Genomic DNA, 23,510 nt, shown 5'->3' on the forward strand with positions numbered 1-23,510 from the left:
GATAAGATTTCAGAAATGGGGTCAGGTTGCAATGAGGCTGGATTTGAGCCTAACTGAACCCAGTTTTGGCTGACAAATCCCTAGACAGATTCACCCAATACTGTAGATAGCTCTGTGAATTCTGTTACCTGCCATCTAGAGCTGATTAAGCCTAAAGTTGACTGTATTCATGATTTTTCACACAGATGACTCCAGAAACACCAATGCACACACCGAGTTACAGAACATTTGAAAATTTGGTTCCTAAATGTCTCAAATATTTTTAAAGATGGGAGGACCATGTATGAAGGATATCTCTTATGTCTCTGTTGCTTGTGCCGTCTTTTCTGTTACAATAAGGAAATCAAGAGAAGCAGCTAGTTTTTAAATGACTCTACAGTGTTAGATGGTATTTGACAGAGGGACACTGCTTAAAATTACTTTAAAATGAAAGCACTATGTTAAATTGCCTAAAAAAAGGCAGAGTACTATGTTACTGTACTAGAATATAATTAGAACTTCTATAATGAATATTTTATTTCTTTTTCTTTTATGCCCAGAAAGCAACATGAATGGACATTTAAAATGAAAATGTAAAGGTGATGCAGGCTGGTCTGAATGCATGACATTTTTGCATCTACCTCTAACTTTAGGTAGATGAGTTTCCAGCATCACAAAAACCACCATAATTTTTAACATGAAGTTGATAACTAGGGGATGTTGAATGACACCTATAAGGGCCCAACTACCTTTGATTCCCATTGAAGCCAACCTCTTTATCTTCAACAGAAATTAAGGGCATTTCGGTCATCATGAGAATCAACACTCTGAAGACAGAAACAGCACCGACGCCCTGACACCAGGGAGCCGCTGAAGAGTTGTCCAAGTCAGAAAGACATATTTTGTCCCTACTGGTATTTTATCAGGGTTGATTTTGATACATCCCACCAAGGTAACACGAAAAATTGTCATTGTTTGTTTATGACCACACAAAACAGCTCAGTTCGTAAAGCTGCAAACCAAATAGCTTTCACAGCAGTAAAAAAAAGTAATTAAAAAAGTTATAGAAACATTAAAATAAATCACTTCCTAGCTAAGACTTCACATGTCTCTAGTTTCAAACTAGACAGAGCTTCCTAAGTGGGCTGGAAGCTTTCAGAGATGTTTAAAACAAATAGAGATCCAAACCTAATTATAATGGCATTGGTACATACCACTGCACCAGTACTATTTGTAAACCAGATCTCTTTTTGAGTATTTCTGATGGGTTTGAAACAGCCATACACAAATATGGATGCTCATTCTTATTCCCCAATAATCTAAATGCATCATATAATTTACAAGGCTGTAAGGAAAGCAGAGATAGTAAAAAGAATAGAACCTTTTAAAGCTTCTCTCTGGTTCTCAGATTTCAGCCTGTTTATATTTTATTGACTCATCTTGTTTGGCTGCCATAGTTACACAATGACATTATGACAGGATTAAAAGGCATGTTGGAAGGAATTAAAAATACTTGCCCACTGGTTTGGTTGACCCATAGGCAGAGAGAAATGAGGGGAAAAGGGAAGTTATCTATCATTGCTTGCTTAAAATATTCTTTGAAAGAAATGCTGATGCACAGACTTTCACTTATATAAGGAAGGTGAATGATTTAATCAGGTAATGATGGATTCAGGTGACATTTAGTGTTAGGTTCACTGGAGGGCTGCCATCTTTGCACCAAAGCCAAGGTCCACAGACTTTTACACCAAGATGCAAGCCTCCACCCTAACTTTCTATAAAAAACTGTAATCCTAGCTACCAGTTAAGATGCGAAAAGCCATAAAAACCTTACTTAATTTGTTTTCATTTCCTTCACAAAGATGACGTGCAGTATTATAGGAGTCAGCTTTGAGAGATGCAAATTAACCTTTGGAAGCCACTTTGGTCATGTGCAACTTCAAATCAAACTTCATGTTGCCCATTTTAAATGTCTCCTGATTTGAATTTACATAGCTAGTTCTAACTTTCCTGATTAAAACTTCCTTTTATATATCTATATATCTATCTTCCTTTATATATATATATACACACTAAAAAAACCTTCCTTTATATATATAATATATAAAACACTTCCTTTATATATATATATTAAAAAAACTTCCCAGATATATAGATATATAGATAGATATATAGATAGATATACAGATATATAAAACTTCCTTTATATATATATATATATATATATATATATATATATATATAAAAACTGTTCATACATTTAGAGATCAAATTGGCTAGGTAATGGGTAAACGTTGAAAAGAGGGCTGAAAAACCTGAACACTAAAGGGATTAAAACCAAGGTGAACAAAGTACAAATTTTAATCTAGCTCCTAGTTTGGGCCGGCTTTGAAGACCATAGGAACTACATCACTGTAGAGCTGAAGGTGCTTAGGTGATCAGCATAAAATGAGATGGCAGACTTGCTCTATTTCATGTAATGACCAAAGCCACAATGGTATTCCCAGGACGGAAAATTTCTTGTCTATGTTAGAAGACATGGACAGGCAACAACTCTCGGATCTTCAATGAGGCTACGATTGCAGGGCTCCTTACTCCTGAGTGCTTTACCCAGTCTGCGAATAAACAGAAGACTGACATCTCAATACTGTTCATCCAACAGTTATTCCTTACAAAATAAACATAAAAACCAAAAAATAAAAGCCCAAGAACTACAAGGACTATCGACTGCAAAATATTTAAGCTTTTGTTGGAAAATTCAAATACTCTCTAAGGAAATATTAAGTAAGCTCTGACACTTTCGCAACAAGCCTTACCAGGAAGGCAATGTATCAATAGCCAGGGTTTTCATGGTAGTCTAAAGAATCCAAAGACAACAGTCCTGAAGATTTGGAAGGTGTGAGAAAGAAAGCTGTGTAGATACTGGCCATTATTTTAGAGAGATGAAGGCTAAAATAAAACAAAATAGTAAACTGTCTTTGAAGTCCTATCATACTTTTACTGAAAGCAAGAATACCATTTCAATCCACTTGAATAAATGTTTAAGTTACAGGCACTGAATAATTACATATTATTAACGCAAAATGTGTATTTACTAGTCTTTATGATAATTGAGCAAATAAAAATGATGAGAAATGTATTTACACTAAATATTCGCTATAAAGTAGCTACTAAGTACAAGACTTCTGTGCTGAACACAAGACCTTACACCCAGCTGACAACTGAAAATTCTTTTTTTCTTCCTTTCTTTTAAGGAAAGCTTGGAATTTTCAAGATAATACAGAGCACAGCAAAAACTGTGGAGAGACCCTAAAAATCAATGTACTATTTTTAGATGTTGCTATTTTCTACTGTCCCTGATGTTAAGCCAATTTTGGGGAGATTTGGCTGCGTGTGTGTTTCTGTGAGACATTTGCAATCAGCCACCCTGTAAATTATCCCAGAAGCAAACTGAGAGCTGCAGCTGAGCAAGTACGAGGCTGAGCAGAGAGAACATCCAGTTCTCCCATCCCTTATAGTTCACAAAAGGAGGCAGAACATCATTAGATTCTACTACAACCCAAGAAGAAAACGATTCTAATATATTGAGCTGGTTTTTTGGTGGGTTTTGTTCTGTATTTTTTTCAGCCAGGTAACTTCTTCTTTCTATTTTTTTTCTAATATTATTGATTTTTATCACAATCCATGCATTCTTTACCACAGTCCCAAACGTATTTCTGTGCTATGTTAAAAATATATATGCGAAAAAGACAAAATTACTCCTTCCCATAATTCAAAACATGGTTCATTTAATTTCTTTACTTGTAAGAAAATTAGCAGGGATTGCACGAGGCAGGAAGAAGAAGAGAAATCCGTCAGCCAAGAACGGACATTTTTTAGACTAAATTGCTCTCATCTGAAAGGGAATGATAATGTCCATTACCCTTAAAAAGAGGTGTATACTCTACATTAGAGTAAAATTCACCTAATGTAAGGGGCTACTAGGTCTCCTGTGATGCACTTCACTTCTGTGCTGGTTCTCTGAACAGCTGCCTGTGGCTTTCACCTCCTGAGATTTCAAAAGACTCCTTTGAAATGGAAAGACTCCCACTGACTTAGTGGAAAGGACAACAGGCCTGACATAAACACAAGATCTGCTTCATAACGTGACTTTATCAGCTCAGCCTTGCTCTCACTGAAGTCAGGGCAGTCTTGTCCATGACTTCAACAGGAGTGGCACTGAGTTTCCATGAATCTGAGCTAATTTATTAATTCAGGAATGTTAAACAAGAAAAGTTTGGTAATTCAAATGTTCTTTTTCACTGAATCTATAGTTAAGTATCCATCACATTAAATTATTAGCATTTAAAATAAGCAATTCTTTGAGCCAAGACATTATCCTTATATATGCTCACTTACGATATTTGACTCTTCAATTACTCTGGCTTACTGTTCTGTAGTTACAACTTTTTTTCTGTTTTCTTATTTGCAGTTATGCCATAACCAATTTATTTTAAAAACAAGCAGAGAAAGAATGTGATTTGAACGAGGAAGTGAAATGGTACGGGGAAGAATGACCTCTAGGAACACTAGGACTAAATTCTATCATTTAGAGAAAAAAAACCTCAGGGCAATTATTCTTCACGCAAGCTTAAAGGTAGAATTTGCCCAGTTAAAACATAAGAAGTAGTTTTCCTTATGTAATTCTTGTCCCAGTTTGATTCATCAAAGTAAATGCCTTCCATGGATGGTATCTGAAAACTCCTAGTTGACGTGCCAGTTTAGTCAGCACCATTACTGAAGATGCTGCCATGACATTATGATGGTAACATACTTCCTATTCTTAGTTTCTTCATTATTGCTTTTCCATTCGACGCTTGGTTTTGCCTTACTGCATATTTTTTTTGTCTTCACAGCACTGTCACCTGCTGAGGCAGCTAGTGCTCTAACCCTACTGAGACTTTTTGCACAGCTGCCAGTTCTAACTTGAGCTGTGTGGCCAAGTCCAGGTTGCTAATCTGGAGGATGACGTCCCTGCCTTGTGCTTCCGTGCCCAGAAACTTGCTGTCTATGATGCGGCATAAAATTGCAGGATACCTATTACTGCCAGAAGTCAACACTTCAATCAGTTAACATTTCTGTGGAATTTTTTTCATGCTTAAAATACAACTAAAATAATCATGCATCGATTCAGTTCTGTAGGCCAGCTATTATATAGCAATTAAATACCATTTATAAAAACAGAGTTGCTAGTTGAAGTTGGTGCTTGAAGTTTAGCGACCACAAAATACAAACTGCTTCAGTGGAAACATTTTTTGAGCTTTTCTGAAAATGTTCTTGAAGGTCAAGTGAAATCACCTACCTCTTTTTTTACTTTTTCCAAAACAAAGACTTAAAGTGAACATATTGTTTCTGCATATGCGCTCATTTTATGTATGAATCCAGGTCACTACCAGTCTTCACAAGTATGTTTGTTTCCTGGTTGCAAACATTGTAACACTCAGCTCCATTAGAACAACTGCAGTTTAATGTTTCTTTTTAGTGGCTGTATGGCCATCATAAAATGGGTGCTCCATGCTGGTAGAAGGCCCAAATCCCCAGTGGTAAAACGGATGACAAGAGAATAAAATAGCTATTGCCTCAGCAACAGATAAATTAAAATAGCATTCATTATTTTTCCTTATTAACTTTTCATTAAATATGGAAGTACTATATTTAAGAGATCTTGACCAAATCTTTCAAATTTGGGATTACGTGAAATTAGAAACAGAAACTAACTTTATGCTCCTTATCACGACTCCTTTAAAAAACATAAAACTATATCACCAGTTTGCATTGTCTTTCCTCAGATTTCCAGGTGCGCAACATCTATGAAAATCAAGCAGGATTTATTGAGGAGCTTAAATTTGGACTTAGCAACCTAATTTTAGTCTCTGAAGTTTGAATTTAATTTAATGTGACACTGTATGCCTGTACAGGCCAAGCTTGGCCTCATGTTCTTTAAATAAAGCACCTTCAATTTCACTTGAAAGGATGATATCTAAATCAAAGTAGATGGTTATTTTGTCTCCATTGGTTCTGAAGCCAGAACAAGTGTTTATGCAAATTATCCCATTCGTACTAATTTATGCCAAAATATGTGGCGTATTTGTAACAGGTATTAAGAGCAGATTAGTACAAAGTACTGGGCAGAGATCACAAGCTGCCAACTTACTCTCCTTAGAATGTGACCTTACAGATATTTGTTGAACCTCGTAAGGCCACTGTATATCGTGTATGGGTGAAAGACCAGCTATTAATACACTGATATGCACAAAGCACTACACCATTGCATTTGTTCCAACTTTATATGCCCTGATGCTTTAACAAAAATAAACTGGATTTCTGCAACAACGTAAGTATGGTAGTGGTGTAATTAGGAACAAAAGCACGAATCCTGTGTGCCAGCTACAAGGCATGTTCAAGATGCATCCATGACAACCTTCAGAAAACAATGTGTTTTCTTCACAATACTCATTTATGGGAATCCATGAGAAAATTGTACAGAAGATGCACTGGAGGATTCCAGTGTTTTTCTCTTTTTCATAACCAAAACAAACATGGCAGCAGGCTTATCATGACAGACAGAACTTCCAAAGAAGCCCAAAGGGGCTTTTGCATGAGTAACATCTGTAGGACCAAACACTACAAATAATGAAAAGGTACAGTCTGAAGTCCTAACAAGACTTAGTCAAGGATTGTGCTATTTCACTTTGAGGGGGGGCACGGGGGCAGAAAAAAAAGAAGTTTAAAGGATAACCAACCTTGAATTGTCCTCTTGAAGAAAGCCTTGCAGGCCTCGCAGGAAGCCACTCCATAGTGGTACCCTGATGCAATGTCACCACACACCAAACACAGTCTTTTGGGCATCGAGTTCAGCATATATTCACACTTGGTCTGTGAATCTTCAGCGATGGTACTGGAGCAGTCATCATACCGTTTCCTGACCGGCCCGTTGCCCCCGAGCCCTGTGGCCGAAGGGTAGAGGGGAGGTGAGTCCAGCCCGTTCTGATGTCCATTCATGGTGGAACTGTAGCTCCCGCTGGCGTCTGAGGAGCCACCGGGGCTGTGGTGGTTGATGCTGTCCGTCAGAGAGGCAGGGCTCGACGGTTCCGTCTTGATATACGACGAACAGCTAGAATCAATGTGTCGATCTTTGCTTGACATTCTGCAGAGAAGCCTGTAGTGGGGAGAGAGAGAGAGAAGAATCTGTGTATTAAAGACAGTGCTCTTTAAGGCTGCTCTGGAAGGGTTAGGGACTGCACATCATTCATTCATTAGTCAATACCTCTTGTTCTACATGAAGGTAATCAGCATAAGGGCATGACAGAGCTTTGTCAAAGCTCCAGACAGGCAGTAAACACAAACTTTAAAGAGACCAAATCGGTCTGTTGTCCCCTCCACCTGCCCTCTAGGCTACGTATCAATTTCACATCAACTCTACATTCTGAACTTGTCATCTACCAGGTCAAAAAATTTTAAAAATCCTATTAGAAGACTTGGCCATTAAATGTCTTCCTTTTTCCATCAGTATTTTCCTTCTGTAAATTCTGTCATTATCAGGAACAAATATTTCCAAGTTTGATCACATAAATGTTCTGCTCTGTAATTAATATTTGTCAAGACACTTGACTAAAATACATATCCATCATCTATTGATCTGATCCCAGAATTGAAGAGCAGTCTGCCATAGTCTTCTTTTTTCTTTATTAATATTGCTTTATTATAGATACAGCTATTTAGTTAAGGAGTAACACATCAACTGGGTACTCTAACAAATAATTAAGGTTGGAACTCCATTTTCACAAAATCTAAGTGAAATGATTCATTAGCTCTGGCTGCAATTACTTTCTAGCCATTATCCTCAGACTAACCAGTAATAACTATGCCACTATCCCATATATCTGCAGCTCTATAGGATCTGACATTTTACGTGTTCCATTCCTGGATTAAAAAAAAACTTATTAGAGGAAATTTCAGATAGAAGTTTTGTCTTTCAGAAGGTGAGATTCTGTCTTCTAGGTTCTCACATTTTCCGAATTAAGCATCTGAAATAAAACCAAATAACATTTGATCTGACAAATTAGTACCTTCTACAGGGGGGAAAAAAAACCCAAAACATTTTATTTGTCTATTACGTCCATAAGTTTTTTATTATTTATAAATGTATTTTGGAGACAACAAGGAACAAAAATAATAATTAGAAAGCTCTGAATCAGATACTATCTTTGTGTTCTACAGCTCTGGTTGAGACCACAGTAGCAAACAGCATAGCCAGCATTTTCCTGACAGAAGCTGACAAAGTACAGATGACAGTTATGAGCATTTCTCTAGAAACATTACCAGTAGAAAAGCAACTACCCGATAAGGCCACCCACCTGGAGCTATACATTCATGCTTTCAAAGCAAATGCATGAGCCCAGACAATTAGAATGACTTAACACTCTAAAATAATTTTTGAGATCTTGTGTTTGATTTTTCACCTTTTCATGTTATTTAAAAAAAAGGTAAAAGAATAAAATCAATTTCTACTTCAAGATCTAGAATCAAATTCACCAACAGAAAAGAGACACAAATCCAGAGAACTGGCTTCCTTTTTCACGAGGGAAATTGAGATCAAAGCCTGACCCTTCATTAAAGACACAAGCTTAGCATGAGATTTACCCTAAAATCAGTGCTCACAGATTTTATTTAGGTCCTCCCCATTGTTGTGATTTTTACTGTAAAATTCTATTGAAAACAAACAACACATGAGTTTGGAAGACAGCCAGGCTGATGTGCAGAAATGTTACCCTCCAAACTTAAAATCAGGACTTATTTGAGGGAGGTGGAAGGAGCAAGCTATCTGGTGTCAGCAAATAAACCAAGGAAATGGGAAGGTTAAAGCCATGAAAATATCTTATTACATTGGACCACCTGCTTGTGTTGTCCTTTCCTCAAGAACTGGAGGAGGGAAAATCCCCTTGCCAGCCTGCAGTAGCGTGTGCCTTTTCTTCTGCATCTGCTGCCTTGTAGCCGTCGCTGTTAATGAGTGCTGTAATTAATAGATAGCTCTCTCTTGTCTCTCTACTTGCACTCTGGGCTAAGCACTTTTCTCAAGTCAACATTTGAAAGAAAGCGGGTCGGCACTGACTTACAGCAGCTCTGCGAATTCCTTTTAATTTAGAGCACTTACACCACCACTCCACTTATTACCTTATAATTACTGGACTGCTCTCACATACATTATGATCTTAGACTAGAGTTAGAAGTTATTAGGGTACTAAAACACGGTGTCTCTCTGTCTCTCCTCTTTCCCTGACACGAAATTTTATACAGGTATGATTAAAAACATTAATTAACTTTCACATTCTACCAACTTATTTTTTACATTACTTTTCTATACCTAAGGTCCTTTTATTGACTAAACAGGTACTTGGTCTCTTTTCATGTCCCTGCTGCTGAGACTCCGCATATTAAGTCTCAAAATGCAGCAATAGGAGTCACTATCTATAGTCTGTCATAACCAGCGTGGTGGCACATTCTTGCTGAATACTCTCACTGCCTTTTTTTTTTCTCTAATTTGTGCAATAATGAGCTCGAATGTCACCCTTCCCTTCTTAGAAAAACCATTTGCAATTAATTAGTTGTCCAAATGCATGTTGTCTTAACCAGCGCAAAAGCGGATGCCTTCCACTTCAAGCGGTCAGAACCAAAACATAATCTCAGTTCTATTAGCATTAAAATCTTGATCACCAGTGTTGCTTAGGCTAAAGCCAGTCTGCTGATGCTTCTGAAGCAGCAGTTTCTGGTACTGACCAAGACAGAGCTGCTTTTAGTTACGGCTGTCACAGTACAGACTGGATTGGTGCATGCTGGCAAAGCACAAACGCAGTTAAATCATTAACCATTCCAAAAAAACTCACAGCAGTGCCTGACTCTGAGAACAAAAACTTCCTCAGTTCCCCGAAGACGAACCAGAGACAAGGCTGGGTACTGCCTGTGGGTGGGCAACAGACACCTACTGCTTTCACTCCTGCCTTGCTGAACCACATCTGAACTAAAGTAATATAAGAGCCATCTTATTGGGATGGCAGGTGGGACCACCATCAAATTATCATGCTGAACATTTGGAATAATGCCTAAGCTAGACTTCTGTAAAATCCCTCCCTCAGTTCCCTCCTAATTACTACTTAGCTAGCTTGTTATACTGAAGAATTCCTAGACACCATTGCATTATAGTCTAAAACTACAGTCGGAGCTTAATTCTCTCTTCCTCTCCGTGTCTGAAATTCTACAGCTCTATTATTCAAGCCTGAAATATTCACAACTATCTATAAATTCAATTGTCAGCCAGTGGGTTTTATTCTAGACCTCACTTCAATCTAAAATTAGAGGCACTAAAATTCACATTAACTCTAAGAGGAATGTAGTGAATAAGACTTTATTTCAAAAGAACACCTTTTTGTCAGAAAGAGCTATTTTCGAGATGATGGCTTTATCTGCATTCAAAGAGAATAAGCCCAATTCCACATTGTGCTGTTAATGCAAAATTTTTAGGTCACATTGGATTAATAAAAATCTAAATTTAGTTAAGGTTTATGAATAGAAATAACATGTGTCGTATAAAAACGTACAGTATTTATTTTAAAGCCTTGGTGGGGTTGTTTTGTTTTTTTTTTTCTTTACTAGATTTTAAGTCAAATAAATGGCAGCTTCATTTGTGGTGGGCTGTTCTCAGCTACGTTCTCTAACAACTAGTAGCTCTCAGATAAATTTTCCTTTCAACAACTTTAGGGAAAGTAACTAGTCTGTTCTAGAAGCATTTCTATGCCCATATACAAGAGAAACTAGAAAGGATACTGCAAGCCTTGAGTAATGTGCAATACATAGTGTGACTCTTCACATCTCTACTAAATTTACTTCACAATCTTTTCATTTAAGTACGATCTGGATCCAGTCACTGTTGGCAGAAAGGTACAATGACAAAGTACTTCAATATGGAACTCCTGCTTTATAATGGTCTTAAACAATAGCGAATAAATTGTCATGCTATGCGCTTATGAAAGGTTGAATATATTAAGAATTTATTAATGCAATCACATTCATATTTCCATCTACCTGCCACATGACTAATGATATTGACAGTGCTGACACTGGCTAAATCAGTATCAATATACAATTGGAGTGCAAAAATTAACTGCATCTGATTACAGTATATAGCCTTAAAAAAGAAAGCTTTCCCATTCGAGCCACTGGTAGCTCTTCATATTCCACCCATACATGCAACTGGTTTGGAATGTTACTTTTCCCTCATCTCGCTTATTACGCATACCTAAAGGAGGTCAAAACAACATGCCAGTATTTCATAATCTGTTAATACATTTCTTGCTCAGCTTTCAAGTAGGAAGAGCTCTGCTTACAGCATCATTTGCTACTTCAGAGCTGCACTAGAGGTTTCAGTGACAGTAATAATTAGTCACAATAATTAGTGTGAGCACCTTTACTATAGACCAGCACAAAAGTCCACTTTCACCTACACATGAAGTTTTTCTTTTCTTGAAGAGAGAATTACCCTATTTCCATAAATGTCAGAATAGGTTATTAGCAGTTGACATTTTTAATGACAGCTATTACGTGGGAGCATCAGCAAGGCAGCTGTTATTATGCACACCTAGGTACTTTTTACGCTAACAGTGCAATCCATCTGATTTTCCTCCAATACATTCCTCCAACTCACACAGATGTCAAACAAAAAGGTCTTAACTTGTTATCCTCATATTTAAACTATGAAAACCAATGCATGAAAGAAAGTCTTAGTCTCAGCGACACAGCAAGACTGTAGCAGAGTCAGGAATGGAAGCCAGCTCCTTGCTTTGACCGTAAAGGCATTTCCTCTCAAATACTGTACTTACTTTCAGTATCATTTCACAGGTCTGCACCAAAATCAATAGACAGAAAATAGTGAGGCATGTACCAGTGATTTCCCATACTCTGCTTCTCTGAATGTAAGAGGAAAAAATATTTCTGTGGAAAGAAATGAAAACATTGCTTCTTGCACCAACGCCTATGACAACACCCCACGACTTTCACCAGGTTCTGTTAAAGACCTGAGTAACAACTTCAGCTGAACTGCTTTGCATTGAGCTTTTTTTTTTTCTTTCCTTCAGCTAATTGCACTCTAGTAAAGTGGCAAAATGTGAATCACTTAGTAGGAAAATGGGCACCAGCTGCTATTGTCAGAGAATGGAGATGCCGAAGAAAAGGAAAGTGACTGAATGAAGTGTCATGTCAGAAATCAACGGTGCAACGTGTGATTTGAGAAAACATGACTACTTTACAGAGACAGGGTGTCATTATGGCATCACAGTAATACGATGCTTTGACAACTGCTGGGTCTAACATATCATCATTGCATTAAGGTGCACTGGCTTAGTTGGGGGAAGGAAAAGAAAGGATTTCTTCTTTTAATAAGAAATATCGTAAGGCCTGCTTGGTTAACCCAGTGGATGAGATCATTAATTGTGAAGTATTACTAATCTTCTCCTACGCATGCACAAACACAACTGTTTATGCATTAGGTCTTTATGTACACCATGCAGGAAAGAGTACCCTGTGCAAAATAGAATGGCCGTGGTGGGTTTGGTTGTTTAAATAAATGCTGAATGTTTCATTGTTTTTTGTAATTTCTTCTTTATGTTTTCTTGAAACCTTCATCACTTTACCTTGGTAAGAGAAAGTAAAGCAAGCCAATGACTTCTTCCAGAGCAACTCTCATAGCCACTAGCAAGCGGAACAGAAGCGGCAATGCTTGAATGTTGTTAGTGGTGGCGGCGGCCTGAGTTAGCTGACGATTGCTGACAGAGGATCCAGCTTCCCAAGCAGCTATTACTGTGCTGGGTGCCTCTCCCAAGCTCTGCCAAAGTGCCTCCTACACACAGGGCAGCGGAAGACTGCGTTGCTGCCTGGTCATCTTTAGTTTAACAAAACAAGCCATTATCTGGGCCCTTCACATTTGCACTTAATTTGAGAGGCTGCACTTTGTTTGTCTTTTTTTGTGTTGCTTTTAAAAAATACAATTTTCAAGTGGCTGACTTGCAACTACTGCAGGCCCTCCAAAATGAGAGGGAATTATTTTACCCTCTCCTCCTTCTCCTACAGTATAAAAATATTCATTATTGCTTCCCTTTCTATTTCACATTGGTTCCCTGTGCTTCCTGGTTGATAAACTTTGTTAACAAGAAGGAAATGATCCTGAGATACCCAAATGTGTTGCAAATTATCACTGTTGACAGCTTCTACATTTAAGGATTACATCTGATGCAACAATGCATACTAGTGTCATTTGTCTTTAGCTCATTTCCTTGGACCTATTTCAACTGAGGGTGAGCATCTCTTGTTTATAGCTCTAAATACTGTAAGTGAGCAACTGGCAAATCAATAAAACTGTTAAATGCATAATAATACTGTGTAATTACTTACATGATGTTTTGCACAATTAACTGTCTGAGGTGTTCCTTGATATAATGGATACTCAGAGTATGGAATAACCTATAAGCCTATAAAACACACCCTGTTTATACAAACAGAAATTATGTTTAAAACTCTCGTTCTAATAATCCAAATCAGGCTTTGGCACTATATGACAGAAAGCCTTCCTTTCCTGCCAAGTCTAAATCAATTCTTATGGCATTACTTCACAACTAACGTGATATTTCACTGATGATAACTATTATGCTGATTACTTGAAAGTAATATAGTAATAGCAAAAATACACTTAGATTAAACAAACTACCGCTATTTAATCAATATTATTGAGACAAACTAAGTGTTTTAATAAGTCTGCATAGATGCACTAATGCTGGTTTAATTAAATGTATCCTTAGACATGCACAAGCTCTGCAGCATACAGATCCTACGGTTTGACAGACCGTAACATTACTCTTCTGAACTTAAAAGCTGAAGCACTTATAGCCAACAGAATTCAAATCTTTTCAGACTGCAAAATGATTATTCTTTACATCAGGTACACTTTTGGAAACAAAAAGTAAACAAGAAAGAATGCTCAACATCCTTGCACCTTCAAGCCTAAACACCATCTGAAGATTTACCCACCCTCCGTAACACAGTAGTCCAAGGCATCCAATATATGTGACTGCAACACACAAAACCAAACCAACCAACCAAACTCCAACTGAAAAGCAAAAATTAAAGCTGATATTAAAAGAAAAAAAAAAAAAATCCAAACACTACCACACAAAATCGATCTTTATTGTTACATGTGTATACGCAACAAACATCTTACTAACTGTGCTAGGCACTACTACTAGCAGACTATCACCACAGAAAATTTCCTGCAGAAAAGACTTGCCTGCTTCTACAGATTTCATGTATTACAAGCAGGAAAAGATGCTTTTTTGGTATGCTGATTAAGTTTTCAGATACTTAAAAAAAAAATAAAAAAGCAAACACTGGAGAGAAGGGAACACAAGAAGTAGATGGCACTTAAAATGAAAATTATTCTGGAATGCCTGAAAGTTATACAGAATGTATGATTTTGTATTTTGTGTACATACTATGGTTCTGGTACAACTTAAACCTCAGTAAATACTGCATATTCCCACTTAATTTTTAGGTTTCTCTTTTTCTCCTGTGCTTCCTAACGTTTTTACATAGTTAGAACATGCCTATTGTTTGGGTTACAACCATATAATCAGAAAACTTTACGACTTCCTTTCTGTCATTTACTGGTCTCCAGCCTAATGTTACATCATTTTTGTTGCCTAAAATGAGTCAGCTCCTCAGTGCCTGGAGAGCTGCACAAACTCCCACTAAGAGACTTCAAACAGTTTCAACTGTCTGTGGTATCACAAGTATGACAGCCAAGTTTCTTCATATGAAACTCAGTATATTGATCAGGAAGAGCAAGATTTTATTACTCTATTTTCAAAATGCAGCCTTAACGATTTTAATTCACATCACATGCTGGAAGATAGCAAATCTCTGGTTAAGAAGTTAGGTGTTTTTCTGTGATGGAACATTGTTTTCCTTGTCGTTACACTCCAGTGGTATCAGGTGGAGTCCACCTGATGTCTCCAGCCCCCAGAGGGCATAGTGTGAAGTGTCAAGGAGTCATCTAATGATTAATTGTGAGGATTCTTTTTATTAAGAGAAACCAACTGAAATAGCAAGAGAAAATAAAATGCTACATTCAGCTACTTCAAGGGAGAAAAATACAAAACTACAAAAATAAGTAAAGGTTTATTCAAGAACATAACAGCCTTTCTAAAGAGGGATTATTTTGAAATGATTACAGCATCAAAAGCAGTTACTTGCACCAGTCAGAAAGCCTGTACTACAGATCAGAGAGACACAGCTGTCATTCATCACTTTCCAACAGGAAAATGAAGACAAAAAAATGCCTTCAGTCTCAAGAGAGAGTCAAAGTTTGCATCATCAGATTTTTCACGATTTCTAGCAGCGATTCCTTCCGTGGCTGAAAGGCAGCATGTAGGTGTGCGCACACCACGCACCTGTCTCCCCACCCAGCTCCCCCACCGATTTTCTGCAGATTTATAACAGAATTGTAATTTGTCAGCTGAGCTCTGTTAAATTGGCGAAGTGATTAGAAAGAACATACCAGAAATAGTATCAGAGAGTGAGCGTCTTAAAAGACTCAGGACTAAAACTTCTAAAGCAAGTGATCCATCTCCCACCCCCTCACTCAGCGGGCTCCTGCGTCCTTTCCTCCCAGCCACACGCCACCGGTTTAAATCCCCCCCACACGTACACGTGCACAGCACAGGCAACCAAAAAGCTACTTGGCGAGTTGGAAAATGACGTTTTCCTGCAATCAGTGTTTAAGTGAATGTTTGTCCCAGTGTGTTACACCATGCTGTCAGCTAGCAGCGGGGAGTCGTTGAGTTGTTACTACATTTCATTTGACTGCCAGTAGGAAGCTTTATTCCTACCAACTGTTAGTTGCCAGCTCTAAGGATCTTCTCATACTTTGAGAGGGGTTTATTTTTTTTTTTTTTTTAGATGCAGTTCATCATTTTTCTCTTTCAGTTTGAGGACTTCCAGTGTGCAGCAAAAGCATCTCTACGTCTCCATGCATCACAGCAGTCTCTTCACTTATACTTGCTGCTTTAAAGCAAAAAAGTATGAGTATTAAGTCAACTATAAGCCGATCCTGACACACATCAGAAAAGTGATTTTTATATCTGGACACCTGAATGAGAGGTGCAAAGATGAATATTTACATAAGCAAACTGAAGCAGGGGAATTTTATTCTCATCTTTTCTGAAAAATGTGGGATTAAAGACTGGGGAAATAAGAATGGAGAGATGACCTGGGTGGATTTTCCTTCCAAGGAGAGCTTTTGCTATCCAGATCTTTACACGCTTCCCAGACAGAGTTTTTAGTGGGGCTTTCTGTTTCCTTGTTTATTATTCACGTATATCCTGATAGGTTTCTCCTCTGTCAAATAAGATCCTATAACTTTAACGGTTGTTTACAATGCTTCCTCTTCCTACACAATAATGATGATTTTGATAATTAGGATCTAATTATAATGGATCTGACAACAACTTCCAAGAATGAAAAGCATCTTTAGAAAAATGAAAGCATATGCGTGAATAGAGCAGGGAGGTGGGGTGGGGGAGAGAAATACATTCCTATGAGACAGCCTGAGAACTCAGGCTGAATGGAAAAGTAATTAACACTAAAGAGCTAAAACTGTAATTAAAGAAAATTTCATTAAAGGGAGGCAGGTGATTCCACTTTCCTAAATATGACAAGGTGCTGTATAAAAATAAAATAGCAGCCGGTTTCAGTGAGTGGAGCAGGAAAGCCATGTCTTTAACCAGATCAAATTCTCGAAATTGGCTGTCAAGACGGGATTGTTGTGATTTATACCCGTCTATCAAGCGCATGAAAGAGAGAGACAGGAGAGGAAAAGAGGCAAGCTGCTGTCGCTTCCATTCGCAAAGCACCTTTAATTTCCACGGCACCATCTGTTACCAAATCTAATTCACATTCCCTCCTAATCTGGTTTAGTTCTGTAATACTAATTCTTCCACTACTCTTATGAACATCACTCTCAAGAAACAGCTTTGGTTCTGGGTTGGTAAAAAAATTGATTATTATACAGTTAAGGTTCTGGTGACTTAAGTGAAGCATGCTGCCCATTAAAATGCACTTCTGGTAAAAGGATTTGTTTCCAGTCAGTGCAGACATACAGAATTGCTCACATTTGAAACAAGTCATGGGGGAAGGAGGGGAAAGGAAAAAGAGGAAAAAAAAAACATAAAAATCACAGCTGACGACAGAAAAGTAGGCTGTGGACATGAAAGCAGAGGTTGTCATAAAATACAATTGTTGTCAAGTTTAGTCACTTTCAGTACTGGCTATAAAATCACTTTGTCACGGTCTCATATTGAAAGCTTGAAACTGTATTTTTGCTAAGGAAACTAAAAGGAGTGAAATGTAAGATTCTACGCCAAAGAAAATATTTCTTTCAAATGATGAGATGCAAATGTCTGTAGGAAACCAAAAAGCAGGGACGAAAAGTGAAAGCGGTTTAAAACAGTCCCCTAAGTGCCGTGGTCTACTCTGACCTGTGTGATGACGACAAAAATCCCAATCATTTTTGTGGGACTTGGAAACGAAGCAAAGGCCGAGGCGGTTCCTGCGGCAACGCGTCTGCAGACCGGCTGTCCCGCATCTGCTGCGTCCAGGGGTGACTCAGCTTTGCTCTTGCACCCACATAAGACACCTTGACCAGGTCCTCTCAAAATCAACCTACTAAGGAAAAAAAGGACCTAGACAAATATTACTACTAATAACGTGTTACTATTTATTAATAATGCTCATCATTTACGTATTGATTTTAACACAGACCTTAAACCGCATTTCTTGGCAGTACCACTACCTCCCTTTTACACAGCATGGAACAGAACCAAGGTCTTGGGGAATCCCAATCCAGCATATTTTTCCTTTTTATTCTGCCCCCCCCCATGGCTTTGATGAAAACATGCCTTGGAAGTCTGATTATTTATTTCTCAGAAGGGAACTTGCCTTGAACTTCCAGAAATTAGACTCTTCTTCTTTTTAAATATATTATTTTTCTAAATGGAAAACTTATTTTAAGGCTAAATTAAATCTCTTCTTACTCCTACATTAAAATGTTTGGGTTTTTTCTGTTAAAATAATCCAGATTTCTTTCTGTGTAGCCTTTCCAAAAATAAAGCCTATGGCAAAAATGGCTTTAGCCAGCACGCAGAGTAATGTGTGAACAATGTGTAGCTGTGAATAGCCCAAGGTTTTTATGCATTTTATTTTTTTTAAGGATTTGAAATGTAAGAGGCAGACAATACCAAGAAAAAAAATACTTTGATAGAACAGTACTACTCTACAAAAAGCAAAGAGCACTGCTAGTTTTCATTATATGAAACACTAATGCATAACTAAATTCCTGGCAAAAGAAAATATTACAAATTTGTAACTGCTGTGAAACATCTACGAACAGAGACATTGGTTCTAAAGATGTACATGAATTCTGAAGAAGTCTCCTCCTGCAATATCACTGCTTGATTCTCCAGTCACTTAAATCATGTGAGCAATTTTATAAACAGTGTTGAGTTTGTTATTTTAATGGGAAGGGCAGGTAAACCAAAACAAAACAAAATCAAATTTGTTCCAAATACAGCACATCTGCCATTCATTGTGGGTCAAAACCTTGGGTACAGGGGAATAGACACAGCAACTCAGAAGCTCTGCAAATTTCTACTAGCTAATAGTGTTATTCCCCAGCCCAGCCTGGGATTTCAGAGGGTCTAAGGTCCTGATACTCTGATATGCAAGATGCAAGTGGATTACCATGACCTACTTCACCCAAAGAAAACCACACTGACATCAAAGGGCTCAGAGGGCATAGCAGTATATATATTTATTATTATTTTCTTTTTTACACTAAAGCATTTGACTGATCTGAGCTCTGTCTGTTAATGCACAACATTTCTATTTCTACACTATAAAGTCCCTTAATATCTGTAAATCATAGATAGAATTACAGAATAGTTCGGGTTGGAAGGGACCTTCAAAGCTCATCTAGTCCAACCCCCCTGCAATGAGCAGGGACATCTTCAACCAGATCAGGTTGCTCAGAGCACCGGCCAGCCAGGCCTGGAATGTCTCCAGGGATGGGGCATCTACCACCTCTCTGGGCAACCTGGGCCGTGTTTCGCCATTCTCACTGTAAAAAATTTCTTCCTCATAACTAGCCTGAAACTTCCCTCTATTAGTTTAAAACCATTATCCCTTGTCCTGTCGCAACACACCCTTCTAAAAAGTCCAAAAAATTGTAAGAAAAAAGAACCTCTTCCTTTGAAATCTTACACTTCATCTGTCTTGATTCTGGAAGCACTGGAAATCAAAAACAGGCAAAACTAATAGCTAAGTATGTTACTTGGGTATGGTACTGATGAACAAATCCATCACATGCTGAGATAAATCAGAGAATTTATAGAAGCAAAACACACAAAGCTTAAATCTTTTCTATTCTGTCTTGGGTTTTAATGTGTGATTACTGATTTTTACAAATAAATAAAAAAACCTTTGGCTTTTCACAGTTCCTTGTTCTTCACATATTACTACGTGTAATGCAAATCTATTCATGCCATTGGGTTTACATGTCAGAGATTTGCCTCCGGATATAAGCAGAAAAGGTCAGAAAGTAAGAGCTTTCACTTTTAACATGTTTGCATGACTCCAGCAAGTTTGCAGGATGAGCTTTTCACAAAGTTCTGATATGGTTTCTACTCTTTTATCTTTCACCTTCTATTTTGGTGGGAGTCACAGGGAGTAAAGAAGGAAATACAGCATATTCCAGAAAAAATGTCTAAAGTAACAAATGTATACCAGCCCAATTATTACATTCAGAACATGGATGATGCTACTTGCAATTATAAAGCAATCATATCAATATGCTGCCATTATTGCATGCTGAACCTGTGGTTGCCTTTGTGTAAGAAGTCACTGAGAGACTGGTCCAAGAAAAGCTTTAGATGAACAGATCAGCATTAGTAACTCCATATTTCAGCTGCATTTTAATGACAAACTTGCTTCAATTATTTCAACAGTATAATGTCTGGATCAAATATTTATTCCTGGTGGATCTAAAAGTCCCGCTTAAGTCAACTGTGCTTGGGCAAGCAATGAAAGACCAGTGTAAGGAGGGCATTGTATTCCAGCATTAAACTAAACTAACACAGAGGTTTGATCCTGAGAACTTCTGTGCCACACTAGCTTAAGCACAAGTTCAAAGTGCTCAGCAAACCTGAGTATCAGCCCTGATCAGTTAATGAGAGTACAGTAACTGATAATTTTCCATTTTATGTCATGACAGGACTATGCTCTGGAATAAAAATCCACCTGCATTTCACTAAGCATCTGCCTGGAATATACAGTGAATCTGCTTCACTCCTTCGCTGGTTCTTTACATATTAAAATGGTCTGATAGCAACTGAGTCTTTATATTACCATCACTTTATGGAATGAATAGCTTAGAGTTCTAAAAAATAAATTATAAGCAGCCAAAGCAACACCAATATGTTCAAAACTTTAACTGCCCATAGGTGGAAGCTCAATAAACTGAGGTTTTTTGTGGAGATCAGCACGAACACCTAAAGGAGGCCACTCTCATCTGCCCCTGGATGGCTGCATCAAACATATTGTCAAATCCAAAATGGGCCATCAACTGAAACATCCGTCACAGGACAACAAATATTGATAGTCAAATGATGATGTGTGATTGGCTGACTGTACATTATACAGGCATGGTTATCCTACAGGTTGTATTAAATATGAGAGCTTAAGATTTATGTTATGGGTGATAAGGCCAAGAATGCTGTAAAACTGAAAAAATATGGCAACAGTATGCAGTACATCACTACTAGGATAATTATTTATATAAAAAGTTCCCATTCTTAGACTTCCAACATGTAGGGATAAAATTCATATATTCAAAGAAGACATAATAATAACCTGTCAGCTTGTGGTGATGGATATGTTTTTAATCCAAATGACCATAGTCTCCAGTCTACCTGTCATAAAAGGCCACGAAAAATGGAATATTCCTTTCATAATTCTTTAAGTTGAAAGCGAAAAACACAGAAGCATGATAAGTGGCTCATTCCAGTGGACAGATGGACAGGCAGTAGTAAAATGTATTAATAAAAAGCACTGTTCCTTCACTAATGCTATTTTCACTTGTAACACGCTGCAACTCAGAGACAGGTAAGGTATTCCTTCCTTTGACTTATATAATCTAAATTATATTCCATACAATAAGAGATTGCTATAAAGACTAAGAAGTGTATTATACTATTTAACTGTCAATTGAAAGCAATCCTGCATGAACTAGCACAAAAGCACTTTATCTGCATCTTACTGACTTGAGGTACTTGCTCACAAAGGTCCCCTCTGCTTAAACTCTCTGCTACTGGGAAGGAGTATCTGACCTGTATATATTAATTTCTAAAAATTCAGTCAGTCGAGGAACCCTGGCAGAAATTTAGTAAGTGTATCAGTCCCTTCTGAAGCAGAAGGAAAACTACACAGCCCACTCCCTTTCCCCTCCACCCAGTGCACATACAAATTCACACCACATTTGCCACGTATCTTCCCCTGCCTGCATTCTTCCAGGGGTAGAAATTACAAAGAAATTTAACTAAGCTAATTTTAAGTGCTGAAAATGTAGGCAGACTGCTCAGTTATATCATTTGAAAAGATCTTCATTTTCCCATCTGTGTTATGGCAATTTTATTACACATTCGGCAAATTTACAGTAACAAGATGTTCCCCTGACAAATTAATCACTTTCCAAGCATTTTATCATATAAATAAAATATCACCTCAAGAGAGAAAATCAGCTCCATCAGTTGATTTAACCCATCTTTCGGGGAACTCGTCTGAAACAGATTGAGCGGGTTTTTTCTGAAGAGGGACTGTGCACACATCCTCCTGGACTACCAGCTCATATGGTGAGGTTTTTCCAAATGAAAATGTTTAAGACTACCTGATAGCATGCAAGATTCTTACCGTAAGAACCACATTGCTGCAATGACAGAACTCTATTAGGAACACAGACTCATTTAACCAAGGAACTACATCTCCCCTTAGATCACTGATAACTATTTCTGAAACAATTCTCTGGTCTTGGGCCACAATCATAAGAATCAAATACATGCATTTTTTAATAATCTGCTCTCGTGTGTTAAGAATCTCACCAAAAAAATAACACAGTTTTGCAGCTGATGAAACCTAAGGTGTTTTGCTTGGCTTTTTAAAATGTCCCCAGTGCTCTCTACACATTTTGGAACGTAAATTTTGTTTGTATGAAAGAAACTGGCAACATTAGCAATGCAATACATGAACAGTAGAGAAGTGGGTTCAATTCAGGTTTTCCCAAACTAATCCTTAGAACAACTCAATGCCTTTCTGGAAAGAATCTGTCACTGAAGCAATTTAACCTCTCTGCCATTTAACCTTTCTCCTTCTGCCCTGCTCCTGTCCATTCTCCTTTCTATTGAGGCACCATCAACAACAAATATAAACAAGAACAAGGACTACCTCCTCTGGTTTTGTTACTAGAATCTAAAATTGTTAAAGCCAAAAAACTTTAGCCAGATTTCTTATTTTTCACCTTGAGCTAGTACTACCAACCCAAGCTTTTCATATTTACTCCAATACTCTATAGAAATATGACAGCAAATCACCCTTTTGCCAGAGGAACCGTCCTGCCAGACAACCCAGATAAGTAATTCTTGCAACATGGCTATATTCTTCAATGAGATATTTACAATATTCTCAATAACCAAGTTGTTAGTGCCAAAGAAAATAGAATTCAGGTATCTACATAGCCTTTTCATCACCTTTACTCCCTCAGCAAAATACTAACTTTACCTCCCCAAATATTAATACTAACACACGAAAAATGTGTGTATCACCACAATTCATTAACCTGCAAGCACAGCGTGCTTTATGGAACACTATCAAACAGCAACATAAATACCAGTATTTGCTACTTGGGCCATATAATTAATAACACTGTAAACAGCCAGATTAATACTACAAGGCATCAGTATTAAAAGCTGCAAGTTCTGCACACCCTGAGTGGCTTAAGTGTTATCAATAAAGAATTCTAGATGCACAATTATGAATTTACATGCAAATACAAAATTCTATATCCTACATTTACCAGCTAAAACATTCCTGGCTTGGGTACTACTACAAAAAGTTAGTCTCAGAGGTCATGAAACAAAAAAAAAAAGAATTCTGACCATAGGTCAGAGCAACTTCAGATCTTTAAATGGATGCTGAAAGCTTAAAACAAAAAAGGAAAAAAAAAATCCAAACACAAGGTAATTAATCATAGCACTCCTTAATCTTACCGCTTTCTATATTTGAAAAATCTGAATATTTGTTGTACAAGATGCAAGTGAACCAGGCCAAGGGGAAAAGGTTTATTATAC

General features: G+C 37.6%; 1 protein-coding gene across 6 annotated transcripts in view; it reads right to left on the bottom strand.

Annotated features, from left to right (window-relative positions):
• ESRRG (estrogen related receptor gamma) overlaps nt 1–23,510 on the bottom strand; it is a gene marked incomplete at its 5' end in the record, with an annotated part of 369,448 nt that overhangs the window by 114,567 nt on the left and 231,371 nt on the right. For 4 of the 6 annotated variants that reach the window (XM_080340928.1, XM_080340926.1, XM_080340927.1 and 1 more), the window contains one exon: nt 6,762–7,177. In XM_080340928.1, the coding sequence (XP_080197054.1) occupies nt 6,762–7,177 (416 nt within the window). Of the gene's footprint in view, nt 1–6,761; nt 7,178–23,510 lie in introns of those variants that run through there. The other 2 variants (XM_080340931.1, XM_080340930.1) reach the window with 2 other exon arrangements.

This window comes from Nesoenas mayeri, assembly GCF_963082525.1.
Source record: "Nesoenas mayeri genome assembly, chromosome: 3".
NCBI classification, from domain to species: domain Eukaryota; kingdom Metazoa; phylum Chordata; class Aves; order Columbiformes; family Columbidae; genus Nesoenas; species Nesoenas mayeri.